At 32.5% G+C, this 14,296-nt stretch overlaps 2 protein-coding genes across 3 annotated transcripts in view; one reads left to right on the top strand and one right to left on the bottom strand.

The window, feature by feature from the left end:
• Positions 1–2,976, top strand: part of NECAB1 (N-terminal EF-hand calcium binding protein 1) — a 203,809-nt gene extending 200,833 nt beyond the window's left edge. The window contains exon 13 of the mRNA XM_082719412.1: positions 1,729–2,976. Coding sequence (XP_082575538.1) covers positions 1,729–1,754 — 26 coding nt within the window. The 3' untranslated portion in view covers positions 1,755–2,976. The remainder of the gene's footprint in view (positions 1–1,728) is intronic.
• A 389-nt stretch (positions 2,977–3,365) lies between these two features.
• Positions 3,366–14,296, bottom strand: part of LOC309859010 (uncharacterized protein C8orf88) — a 40,783-nt gene continuing 29,852 nt past the window's right edge. For both annotated transcript variants that reach the window (XR_014308486.1, XM_082719417.1), the window contains 2 exons: positions 7,005–7,111; positions 3,366–5,232 (listed from right to left, as the gene is read on the bottom strand). Coding sequence is in view for 1 of the 2 variants with exons in the window: in XM_082719417.1 (XP_082575543.1) it covers positions 5,209–5,232; positions 7,005–7,111 (131 nt within the window). In the remaining variant the exon portion in view is untranslated. The remainder of the gene's footprint in view (positions 5,233–7,004; positions 7,112–14,296) is intronic.

The following is a 14,296-nucleotide window of genomic DNA, read 5'->3' as shown; positions in this document are numbered from 1 at the left end:
ATTCTTATTCTCAGAACCCAAATTCAGTGCAGTTTAATGCCTTTTTTGTTAACCTATTTTGCATTAATTTCCATATCACATCTAATTTCAGCAGTGACCCCTGAAGTTTGGAAGAACAAAAAGAAAAGATAGGTCTGATTTCTAACACAATTTTTAAAATCTCCCTTAAGATTTTTAATATCTACTTGGGGCATCCTTTTCTTCTTTTGAATGTGGAAGTTTTATAAATTGCAACAGCAGACACACCTCTCTGGACAAACAGCTGGAATTAGCTTATAAATATTATTTAAAGTTTTAATGGCCATATGACTTCTAATATTTTTATTTTTTTTGTGTTTTCTACTAATATTTTTAGTAACCAGTCATGCATTTTGTTTGTTATATGGATATGAAGGTTAAAAATAAAAACAATTAAAAGCATTTCAGCTGCATCACCACTTCCTCATATCAGGGAGATCATATGATAGTTGTCTTTCTCTGCTTGACTTATTTCGCTAAGCATGATACGCTCTAGTTCCATCCATGTTGTTGCAAATGGCAAGATTTCATTTCTTTTGATGGCTGCATAGTATTCCATTGTGCGAAGAAGAATAAATGAAACAAGATGGGATTGGGAGGGAGACAAACCATAAGTGACTCTTAATCTCACAAAACAAACTGAGGATTGCTGGGGGGAGGGGGTTTGGGAGAAGGGGGTGGGATTATGGACATTGGGGAGGGTATGTGATTTGGTGAGTGCTGTGAAGTGTGTAAACCTGGTGATTCACAGACCTGTACCCCTGGGGATAAAAATATATGTTTATAAAAAATAAAAAATTTAAAAAAAAAAAAGCATTTCAGCTGTACATATTTAGACCTAAAATTAAAATCTGGAAAAAATACCTATTATAAAGAGATGGGTAGGTTTGTATTTTTAATTTAACTCACAAATTATGATTTCTGATAAGACTGCTTTTTTATTAAGTTTCTAAGTGGTTTACTGAAGAAACACCTTAAATATATTGCTATGGATTCTCAAATATCAAAATCTTTCAAATGAGGCATACTGAAGTACAGCCAAACAGCCCACTAGCCACCATAAAATACCCAGACCAAAATATGAAGAATTCAGTCTGTGGAGCCAAGTATCCCTTGGCAAATGAGAGAGGCCTGTGGCTACGAGAAATGAAGATACACATGAAAGTTAAGATCCTATTACCAACTAGTATATTTCTTAAATAGCTTTGCAAATTTCAGACCTTTCTATTTGTCTGTTTCTCCAGCATTCCATCAATCTTACTTCTTTGCTATAGATTTGACTTCGGGATATTTATATTCACTGGGGAAAACATTTTCAACCTTAACAACATAGATACACTACATTTAAAACACATCCAGTTGCTTCTACCCAATCTTTCGGAAATTGTGATGTAAAAGTATTTTACATTCCCAAACTGATGCCAGTACTGGGAGGATTAAAACAATATGATTTCATCCAGGGCATTTACAATCTCATTGCCAAGATAAGCTCCATTCATACATAACAAAGTATGACCAAGTGCCCAAAGACCTGGTACAAATATTGCATAGGAAGAGTTCAATCTTGGTTCAAATAGTAAATAGTGACTAACTTGAAAGATAATTATACAGACTAAAGGTGGGAGAAAATAGTCTAGGAATGATTACACCTTGACTAACTTAGCCCTGGCAATTATTATCATTCAATAATGGTTGTTTTTCTCTTTTCAGCTTCATGGTGGATCCTGAACAACTAGATGTTCCTAGACATTTTATGGTTCCAAGTGCAAAACAAGTATTCTTATTGAAAATGTGAATTAGAAAATTCTCTGGAGTTACTAATCTACTCTGTACTTTTGTTTAATATATTTAAGATGTGCACTCTTCTAAAATGTCTTCTATATCTTTTATGTGAAGTTTACCTAAATTTTTGAAGTTCACTATTCTCAGTCTTTGCTGTTTTGCTACATTGTAACCTAAACCCTTCAGTGAAAGAATCTTAATATGTGAAAAAAGTGTACACATAAAGGAAAAAAATTGTGAAAAAGAAATGATAAAAAATAATTGAAGTGGGAACTTTTAGAGTATCACTTCATAGGATAGCTTTTGTAGATTTGTCATAAACTATCAAGGTTAAATCAGTGTTTTGTCATTTTTAAGTAACTGATTTTCTGTGAAGTTTATTCTTTGGTAGTGCTCCCTCCATTACCAATTCATGACCTTGTAAGTATTCACTTTACTGAAAAAGCTAATATGTGACCCAAAATGGTGTCCTTATGTGCAGAGAGAGCAAAAGAAGGTGAACAAAGAAAAGGCCACGTGAGGACACACTAAGAAGGTACCAACAGCAAGCCAGAAGAGGCTTCAGAAGAAATCAGCCTTGCTAGCACCTTGATCTTGGATTTCCAGGTTCTAGAACTGTGAGAAAATACCTTTCTATTGTCTAAGCTAAAAAAAGTTAATACATGAGCATACAATAGTCTTGACTGTAATCTATAGACTCTATATACCTATCATGTTATAAACTGGTTTTTCACAAGTGAACAATTCTGTGATAGTTAGGGTACCATTTGGTACTGTAACACCATTATATCATTTATTATAGCATCATAATTATATGTAGGTTCAACAAATCAAAAAAATAGAATTTTACTTTGAGAAAATTTGATTCAAATTTTTTGGCATATGAGCCAGAGGACTAATTTACTTCTGGAAAATAGACATTTGCATTTAAATAATAAAATTTTAACCTAAGTAAAAGAAGAAATACAAAATAAGCACAAAATTTTAAGAGCATTCCCTCTTCCCAGGGAAGATACTGGACAGAAAACCTTTTCCAGTTTTAACACTAGAATGACAATTCTAATTTCACCAGAACAGTTGTGTGTTCTGTGTACCTAGTACACTTTGCTATAAAGGCTCATATAGTTTTAATAAAATCTATTCTGATAAATGCTGCTAATAAAAATCCAGTGCAGATTAAATCTATTTCTGTTATTCTATAATCCAAATGCCTTTGTAACCACAGGTCTTCAAGGAAAAACTGTAAGGCAATTTTTTTTTCTTTTACTGTTAGAAAACTCAGATTGAACTAAATTATATTTTTAAATATAAAATTTGACCTAAAATTTTCTCAAACGAATTAGCTTCTATCAAAGGTATACCTTTGTATACGCCTCAGTCCTCGTCCATCTAAGTAATTTTTTTCATAACTTATACAAGACAAGGGCAGTAAATTTTGACATATACACACCTACACACACACAGACACAAATGTGTGTGTGTGTGTGTGTGTGTGTGTGTGTGTATACACACACATACACATATATATAGTCACTTCTAAAGATGACAAACACTATGAAACAACACCTGGCTCAACTCTTTTAATTTATATACAAAGCAGAGAATATTAATGAAGATGTACAATGATTACTCAGACAAGCTATACATATGTACAAAGGCAAACAGATAATAAAACAGACTTTGCAGTCGTACTCTGATTATATACAATGACTTTTGACATAAAACTTCTTGAAAGGTTATGGTTTCAAAAAATACAAATTATAGCCAATCAAAACATATTTCAGAATTAGATTAAGAAAGTACGTAAGTCTTTTAAGTGTGAGGCAGTTTGCAAAGTACCATGGTGGTATGACTTTAAAAAGGTTTCTGCCCTCAATAACAGTGCTGAGCGGAAGAGCTCTTTAGATTCCAAACTGGAATAAGTTCTATTACCATTTTTTTAATTAGAGTCCAAAAAAAAAAAAAAAACCCTTTGAGAACAAGCAAATAATAAACCAATTTAATTATGGTAATACCTCAGCTCTTATACAAATTATACATAAATTGTTGTGTGTGTGTGTGTGTATATATATATGTATATACACACTGGAACCTATAATAATATAAAGGGAAAATAGGACAAAAAATAAATCTGGGCCCTAAAGGTTTAAATGTATCATTTTTAAGTAATCCAGAAATTTATGGTTTTAGTGTATTTTTCCCCCCTTGGGGAGCGAAGTAATGAAAGGTAGTGTACTAAAAGACCAAGATGGGAAGCCTACTATGGACTAAAGCTTGAATCCAGGAAAAAAGCCCAAAGACCAGTGAAGAAAAAGTTACTGGTTTTAGGATTATATTACTGGTTTTAGGATTATAATTTTATGATAAAACTTTCTGCCAAATGAGGGTCTTGAATGCCTTGCCTGTAGACCTGGGGATTTCTGAGAATAGAATTAAGGAGAGTTTACACTTACCTTTATATCAGCAATTTTTTTTTTTACACTATGCAGGAAGAAACTCTTCTTATCAATAGTAATGTCCAGAGGGACAAAATGCAGGAGATTTATTATATAAAATTTCTAGGAGCTAAAAGCTTAGCTCCCAAATTCTTCATCCATACATGTTCTTGTCATAAGAAATTAAAGAATTGAAACTTAATGTACCTCAATTACTTGCAAATGCCTAAATCTTTCCTCTTTTGGAAAAAAAAAATCAGTATTAATTTGCAATTGCCTAACTTCTGTTCATGGAGTCTGATTAGAGACAACAAGTAGCAGCTGTTTTCACCTTGAGTTTCCTTGTTTCCAAATTGTCCATCTCTGCTAGTAATCATGAATATTGAACAATTTTATCAAAAACCTAGAGACCAAAGAAATGCCTGTTAAAATATTCTCCTTCCTGTCATTGAGAACTATGCATTGAACATCCTGGGTCATTTAAGCCTCTGGAGAGATTGTAAAGATCCTTTGAGAGTGCTGGTTTGAAATCAGTGGAAAAAAGAACAAAAGCCAACTTTAGAAACAACAAGAAATTATGTACCATATATACATCATAGCAAATACTTTATATTTGAGAATCTTTACAGCTTACATTTCCATTCCATTATTACAAGAGATGAAAAACAAAAAATTGCAAGTAGCATGCAAATTATAAATACAGCCTTCCCTACTAACCAAATTCTTACTTTCCAGTGTTACTTCCCAATTTATGCAGGAAACTGCCTGCAAAGCTGAAACTGATTAGAAAATTCTTTATAGTTTAAAATATTTCTCATTTTAGGAGAAACCAAATACCCAACCATCAAAATTAAAAATAAACTGAATTGTCACAGTCCATTACAGTTATTGTTACTAGATCCACTTCATTTGCAGGTGTCCAAAATAGAAAATGAATAATTCTTTATCTTCAAATTCATTTGTTCTTAAAATGCTACTTAAAACTTTGGTGGTTTTCCTGTAACATAAAAGAAAAAGTTAATTTATCGATTGAAAAGATACAGTTTTTACTACTTAGTTTATCAAACCAAATACTGTGATCCTATTAAGTGTTTACAGATCTTAAATGCATGTTACTATACAAAGTATTAAAGTAACTGGAATTTGTCAAAACAGTTCTATGTTTAAAAAAATATGTAATTCATTTTTAAATATATTAGATTGTATTCCAAACCTATTGTTTTTGTGGTACTTGGCTTGTTCAAAATAATGTGTCTGTCTAAATTTTATTTACAAAATAAAATATTAGAGATGAAATAGGTGTGCAAATGAAAAAAATGACCATATTTTATATAGCATTCAAGTTTAGATTTATTCATACATATGCCTACGATTTTTTTTCTGAACAGGTGGGATAATTTGAACATTGTATTAGGAAAAAAACTTAAATTTCTGACTGAACTGACTACAGTTCTACAAGTTTGGAATTTTAAAAAAGAGGCTTTGTATTCCAAATGGTTGGAAAGCACAGGAGATGTTATATCTCCCATATGAGCCATTCTCAGCATACTTATATTTTGAGTTCATCTCAATAGAATACTTTTACCCATATAAAAAAGATTGTGAAAACTTTAAAGTCAAACTCTAGTCAAAATGGAAATAAAGACAATTTACTAAGTGCATAATAAGCACTAAGTACTATCCAAGTCCTGCTATACATTATCAACTTCATCTGCAATCACAAAACTAAGGTTTCAAGGTTAAATGACCTAAGTTTGAACAGTGTACTAATACACAAGGTGAAGCTACAATTTGAACCCAAGTCTGATACCAACATTCCTGTCGTTTCCAATCAATGTGCTAAAAGATAGGTGTATTTATTGTATTTTATTTTGATGAAATCTGATGCAGTGACACAAATATAAGACACTAAGAACAGCAAAAACACACTGAAGAATAAGTAGGGTGACTTGTTTTACTATATAAAAAGATAAATTGAGAAGAGTAAGGGCATAGAAACACACCACACATATATTGCCACAAGGGCGGCAGAGGACTATTCTTTGAGAAAATATTGCTAGGATGACTGGATATTCATGTAGAAAAAAATAAAACTTGACCCCTACTTTACATCATAAAGTAAAATCAACTGCAGATGGATTATAGAACTTAAAAACAATAGAATTTTTAGGCTCCTTATCTTTCAATGCAAAAAATATTTCTTAAAATATAATTCCATTCTATTTCTTGGCCAGAGTGGTAATTACTTACAGTAATTAGTTATATTATACATGTAATGAAAATTTAGAATGGGAAATTAGAGAATTGATTCCATTTACTATAGCACCAAGAACCATAAGACACCTTGGAATAAACCAAGAGGTAAAGCACCTCAAGGAACTACAGAACACTCGTGAAAGAAATTAAAGAAGACACCAAAAGATGTAAAAGCTTTCCATGCTCATGGATCAGAAGAATAAACATTGTTAAAATGTCTATTCTGCCCAGCGCAATCTATACTTTTCAATGCCATCCCAATCAAAATTCTACCAGCATTTTTCAAAGCCCTAGAACAAACAATCTTAAAATATGTATGGAACCAGAAAAGACCCTGAACTACTAAGGAAATGTTGAAAAAGAAAAACAAAGCTGGGGTTATATTATACATTTGGATTTATGTATTTTTCTGAATTATATTCCATAATAAAATTAAAAATCTAAGGAAAGAATCCAGTGAAAATACTAAAGACAAATATTTTAGAATTAATGTAAAATTAGGAAACTACTTACTGGTTTTTGAAGTACAATGGGATGATCAGGCAGAAAGTCTGGTTTTTTTCTGCAGATGGAAACGCTTGAGAGCTTCAACAGGAAATCTCTGCTGTATTTAATTCTCTCTATAGATATTAAACATCAGATGTAATGTTATAAAATAAAGAACTCTCCCAGAACACTTTTTGGCTCATTGTTTTCTGAATGTCCCTTAATAATCCATTATTTTATAAAATGATGAGTAGTTTCTATGCAAAAGAGAAGAGAAGCAAAAAATTTTGACAAGTAGCTACTGCTTCCTTTTTTCCTTTTACATGGAAAGGAAGCCAAGTAACCAAGGAAAAGTGGGAGAAAGAGAAACATTTCAGAAAATCAGTAATGGATGCATGGTTTCTTTCATCTGGCTATTCATATTTAGTGAAGGGATCTTAAAAAGTTTAATGGCAGGAATATGTGTTGGGCAATTCTGATCCTGCCAAAATAGAACCCCAATAAGTCTGTCTAGTCCTCATATTTACTTAAAATGTAATAAAAACAAAATAAATTCAAGAAAAATTTATTGTATATCTACACATCAGAGATGTGCTAGTAATGGTGAAAAAGATCCAAGACAGGGTCCCTATCTTTAAAGGAGAATAGAAACAAAGCTTCAAATACCTGCATATTTCTCATCAGAAACTATCACCATAAAAGATCACTTGATGAGCCAGAAACAGCAGAGCAGTATCTTTAAAGTGCTAATAGAAAAGAACGGACAAGCTAGAATTCCATGCTGTGAAACAACAACAACAAAAAATACTGGTCTCCATCCCTGGTTCCTTGCACAAAGCTCCTAAAACCCTTGTAATTTTGTTAAATGATAAGAATACTTGAAGCATCTTTTGTTGCAGTATTTGGTTTTTTACCCTACTTCCTGACATACAGCTCTTAAATCCCTTGGATTTTCCTGGGTGAAAGAAATACCCTTCGTTCTAATGAGGTGATTTCTGGTGGCCTTCTGGACAGAGGCTGGTCAACAGAAAGATCAAGCCATGATTAGAAGCTTGAGACTTTCAGTCCCACCTCCAGCTCTTCCTAGAAGGCGAAGGGCTGAAGACTGAGTTAATGATTAATCATGCCACATGATGACGCCTCCATAAAAATCCCCAACGTATGGGGTATGGAGAGCATCTGGGTTGAGGAACACATCCATGTACCCAGAGGGTGGCACACTCCAATTCCACAGGGATAGAAGCTCTAGCACATGGGACCCTTCTAGACCTCACCCCTACATATCTCTTCTTTCATCTGTATCCTTTATCATATCTTTTATTATATAATAAACTGGTTAAGTATTTTCCCTAAGTTCTGTGAGCTGTTCTAGCAAATGATCAAATCCAAGAAGGGAGACTTAACCTCTAATTTAGAAGTTTTGAGTAATCTGGGGACCTACTACTTACAACTGTCATCTGAAGTGGAGGGTTGTTGTGTGAAACTGAAACATGTGAGATTAAAAGACATTTTCAGAAAAGAAAGAAAACTAAAAATGTATAACTAGTAGAGTTAGTTAATCTACAAGAAATGCTAAAGGAAGTTTCTTAGGTTGAAAGGCAGTGATACTACACAGAAACCTTAATACTCAGAAATGAAGAATAAAAGAAGGGTAAATAGCTGAATAAATATAATGGTCTTTTTTCCCCTCAAAATTTTGTGTGTGTGGATATTGAAAGCAAAACTTATGACACTGTCTAGTGAAGATATAATACAATAACAGCAAAAAGGTCAGGGCAATGGAGCAGAGGGAAGAAACCTACACATGGTTGCAACGTTTTACCATCACCATTCTGCATGTAGTAGTATAATATTAACAAGAACACTGAGACATTATAATCCCTAGACAAACAACTTCAAAATACAAGAAAATATAGCTAAAAATTTGATATAATCAAATACCAACAAAAATTTAAAAACACCCAAAAGAAAGCAGAAAAGGGAAAAATGGGACAAACAGAAAATAAATAATGAAAGGACTTAATCCAACTGTATCACCTTAAATTTTAATGGTCTAAACAAGGTGTCAACAAACTTTTTTCTGTAAAAGGCCTAACAGTAAATATTTGAGAGTTTTGGGACATAAAGTCTCTGTCACAACTGCTCAGTATAATAGTGTAAAAGCAGCTACAGAAAAGCATGTTGCTATGTTCCAATAAAATTTAATTTTCAAAACAGGGATTTGAACTAAGGAACATGGTTTGCTCTTAGATTAAACACCGTGATTAAAGGCCATAAACTGACACCATGGATTAAAAAAAGAAAACCTTACTATTATATGCTGCCTATAAGACATACATGGTTGAAAGTAAATGGACATAAAAATATATACTATGCAAAAAATGGGAATAAGAAGGCAGGAATGGCTATCTCAATATCAGCTAAAGAGAGAATTACTGATGTGCTGTGCCAAATGACAAAGTTTCAAAATACATAAAGGAAAAATGACAAAAGAAATAGGAAATACCACAAAAATATCAAGTAATACAAAATTATCTCCTCAGTGCTTTAAAGAACTAAACAAAAAAATCAGAAAATACTTAGATCTGCACAATATCAACCACCTTGATTTAACTAACAGTTATAGAAACTATATCAACAACTTCAAAATACAGATTATTTTCAAGTAGACATGATAGAGTCACCAAGACAAACCATGTGCTGGGCTATAAAACAAGTCTCAGTGAATTTAAGGGGCTTAAAAAAAATCAAACAAGAAGACATTACAAATAATACCATACAAAAAATCATACATAATAGAACTCTAGGAACAATTATCCATCAAACAAGTTTGACAGCCAGTAAGAAATGGACAAATTCCTAGAAATATAGAAGCTATCAAAACTGAATCACAAAGAAGAGAAAATGTGAACAAATTATTAGTAAGGAGATTGTTACCAGTAATCAAAAAACCTCCCAACAAACAAAAATCCAGAACCAGATGAATTCTACCAAACATTCAAAGAATTAATACCAATCCTTCTGAAACTCTTCCAAACTCTTCTAAACTCATGAGACCAGCATTACCCTGATACATGCTTTTCTCAAAGGATCCCAGAAAAAAATTCAGGCCTTGATTAACATGGATGCAAAAATCCTCAACAAAATATCAGCAAACAAAATTCAACCATACATTTAAAAGATCATAGTGGAAACATACAGAAAAACATCCCTCAACATAATAAAACCCAAGGAGGATAAACCCACAGTTAAAAGCATACCCAATGGTGAAAGTTGAAATCTTTTTCTCTAAGATCAGGAACAAGATAAGGATGTCTACTCTTTTCACTTTTATTCAGCATTGTACTGGAAGTCATAGCCACAATGATCAGATAAAAAATACAAGGCATCCAAATTGGTAAGAAAGATGTAAAACTGTCACTGTTTGCAGATTGCATGATACTTTATATGGAAAACCCTAAAGACTCCCTAAAAAAAACTATTAGAAAAAGTGAATTCAATAATATGCAGAATACAATTAAAATACAGAAATCTATTATGTTTCCATACACTAATTACAAATTATCACAAAGAGAAATTAGGAAAACAATCCCATTTACAACTGCATTAGAAAAATAAAATAGGAATAAATGTAGCCACGAGGTTAAAAAAAAAAAAAAACCTATACTCTAAAAAAACTATAGCACACTGATGAGAGAAACTGAAGATGACACAAATAAACAGAAAGATATTCCATGCTCATGGACTGGAAGAACTGATATTGTTAAAATAGTTCATATTACCTAAAGCAATTTACAGATTTAATGCAATTCCTACTAAAATACTAACTGCATTTTTCACAGAGGTGGAACCAAAAAATTCTAAAACGTGTGGAACCAAAAAAGACCATGAGCAGCTAAATCTATCTTGAGACAGAACAAAAACTAAAGATATCACACTCCACTTTCAAACTATACTATACAAAGCTATGAAACTATTATGGTATCCGCTACCAAAAAAGACCTACAGATCAAATGGAACAGAACAGGGAACTCAGAAACAAACCCACACTTACATGGTCAATTAATTTATGATAAAGAGTCAAGAATACACAATGGGGAAAGACAGTCTCTTCAAGGAAGGTCTGGGTGGTTCAATCGGTTAAGCCTCTGCCTTTGGTTCAAGATTGAGCACTGGCAGGCTCCCCAATCAGTAGGGAGTCTCCTCCTCCCCTTCCTTCTCTCTCTGTGGCACCTTGCACCCCAAATGCATGCTCTGGTGCATTCTCTCTCAAATAAATAAAATCTTAAAAACAAAAACAAAAACAAAAAAATGGTCTCTTCAATATGGTGTTGAAAAAACTGCACAGCAATATACCAAAGAATGAAACATGACTGCTTTCTTACACTTTATTTCTTACAAAAATAAACTCAAAATGGATGAAAGAGCTAAAAGTAAGACTTAAAACCACAAATCTCCTAAAATAAAATAAAAGGTAATAATCTCTTGGACCTTAGTCTCAGCAAGATTTTTTTTAGATCTGTCTCATTAGGCAAGGGAAGCAAAAGCAAAAATAAACAATTGGGACTACATCAAATTAAAAAGCTTTTACAAGGCAAAAAGAAACCAACAAAATTAAAACACGACTTATTGAATAGGAGAAGATATTTGCAAATGATACAACTAATAAGAGGTTAATATCTAAAATATATAAAGAACTCTACAACTCAACACTGAAATAAATCCCAATTAACAATGGGCAGAGAACCTGAATAGACACTTTTCCAAAGACACAGATGTAAAAAGACACATGAAATTATGATCAACATTTAAGCATCAGAGGAATATAAATCATAACCACAATGAGCTATCATTTCACTTCACACTGGTCTGAATAGCTGGTATATCAAAAAGACAAAAAATAACAAACATTGACAAGCATATGGAGAAAAGGAAACTCATGCAATTTGTGAGAATGTAAACTGGTACAGCCACTATGAAACATAGTATTGAAGACTCTTCAGAAAATTAAAAATAGAAATATAAAATCCAGCAATTCCCATTATGTGTGTTTACCCAAAAAACAAAAACTGTATTTCAAAAATATATATGTACCCCACGTTCACTGCAGCATTATTTACAATAGCCAAGGTATGGAAGCAACCTGTTTACTGATATGGAAATGGGTAAAGAAAGTGTGGTGTGTATATATACACAATAAAATATTTATTACTCAACCATAAAAAAGAATGAAATCTTGCCATTTGTGACAATATGGATGAACTTAGTATTAAGTAGAGTCAAATATGTCAAATGGAGAAAGACAAATATGGTACAACCTCACTTACATGGAATCTTAAAAAAAAAAAAAGTGTTACAGGTCACTGAACCAATTGGAGGCTGCCAGAGTCACGGGTGGACCATACGCAAAGTGGGGAAGGAGGTTAAAAGGTATAAATTTCCAGTTATAAAATAAGTAAGTCATGGGGATAATATGCACGATGGTCACTATAGCTAATAATATTGAACCATACATACAAAAGTTGCCAAGAGAGTACAATATGAGAAAAAAATTTTTTTATAAAAAAGTACTTTATATATACTATATAAAAATATTTTTTACTATACTTATAGTATATACTATATGCTATACTTATAGTATTTTTTTATAAAAATATTTTTATAGTACTTTGGAAATAAGTACCTCTTAGAATTGCTATAACTAAAAAATCATATGAACTGTCAATACCAAGTGTTAGCAAGGACTAAACGCATCTAGAATTTCCAGATATTTCTGGTGTTAGTCACTTGGGAAAAATGTGTCATGAAATTAGGCATATATATTTACCATGTTACCTAGGAATCCCATTTCTACCCAAGAGAATGAAAACACATGTCCATACAGAACTTTTACAGGAATGTTCATAGGAACATTATTCATGCTTTCCAAAACTGAAAACAACAAAAATGTCCATCAACAGGAAATAGATCAACAAAATGTGGTATATCCATACAATGAACATACTTACTCAACAATAAAAATGAAGGAACTACTGATAAGTGCTACAACATAGATGAGCCTGAAAAACATGATGTTAAGTGAAAGAAGCCATATGTAAAATATTTATTGTATGATTACATTTACATGAAATGGCCAGAAAAAGCAAATCAATAGAGAAAGACAATGATTAATATTAGTTGCCTGGGAATGGGTGCTGACTGTAAATGTAGACAGGATGCTTTTTGTAGTGATAAGGAGGTTCTAAAACCGTACTGTTCAAATGGTCACACAACTCTGCAAATTTACTTAAAAAGACAATAAAGTATATAGTATAGTTAAAATGGTATATTTTACAGTATGTAAATTATTCCTCAGTAAAGCTCTTTTGTTTGGGTTTTGGTTTTTGTTTTGTCTTAGATTTATTTATTTTAGCAGCGGGAGGAACAGAGAGAGAAGGGAGAGAATATTAAGCAAATGTCAAACTGAGCAGGGAGCCCAACGTAGGGCTCAATCTCAGGACCCTAAGACCATGACCTGAGCTGAAATCAAGAGTGAGATGCCTAACCAAATGTGCCACCCAGCTGACCCAATAAAGATCTTTTAAAAAGGAATAGGCACTGCAGGCTAAGGATTCTGAACTTAGAGAATGAAAAAGAGAGGTACAGACTGGGCAGCTCTTGAAGCTGTAGTGCCACATATAAAAGCTGAATAAGAATTTTCCAGTGATGGAAATTACTTGTAGCTTTTAAAAGAACTAGTGGCTAACACTCAATCCCAAGTTGTTCTCTGGACTGTGCTGCCAGATAAAGAAATTGGGGAAAGCTATTCCAAAACAATGAGAAGATGGAAAATAAGAAAGAAAATATAAGAAAATTACAGAATCAAGTAGACTAATATCACTAGTATCTGGCTATAACAGGCATTTCAGGAAGAAGATAGACAAGATAGAGATGAGAAAATTATCAAAGAAATATCCACAAATTTCCACATAAGAAGAACCAAAGTGCACCAACTGCCCAGCGGGTGAAAAATGAAGTTGAAAAAAACCTACACAAAGATACATTAGGAAATTTTAAAAAGCAAAGATAAACACACAATCAAAATAAATCCAAAGCCAGTAACAGCAAAAACAAAAAGCAAACCAAAACAAGGCCATTTATAAGTACTGGTAACCTGAATGGCACTGAACTTTGTAGATTTAAAAACCAATTAAGATAGCCTGCTGGAAAATGAAGCAAAATGCCTTAAAATTTTAGAATGAAAATAATTTCAACCTGGAATTTTGTTAATCAAACATTTATATTTATATTTAATTCATACAGTGAAAATTCAGCTAGTT

Source organism: Mustela nivalis (assembly GCF_964662115.1).
Source record: "Mustela nivalis genome assembly, chromosome: 2".
Classification (NCBI taxonomy): Eukaryota; Metazoa; Chordata; class Mammalia; order Carnivora; family Mustelidae; genus Mustela; species Mustela nivalis.
The sequence above is the reverse complement of the archived record's forward strand: the minus strand, read 5'-3'. Positions and strand labels throughout refer to the sequence as shown.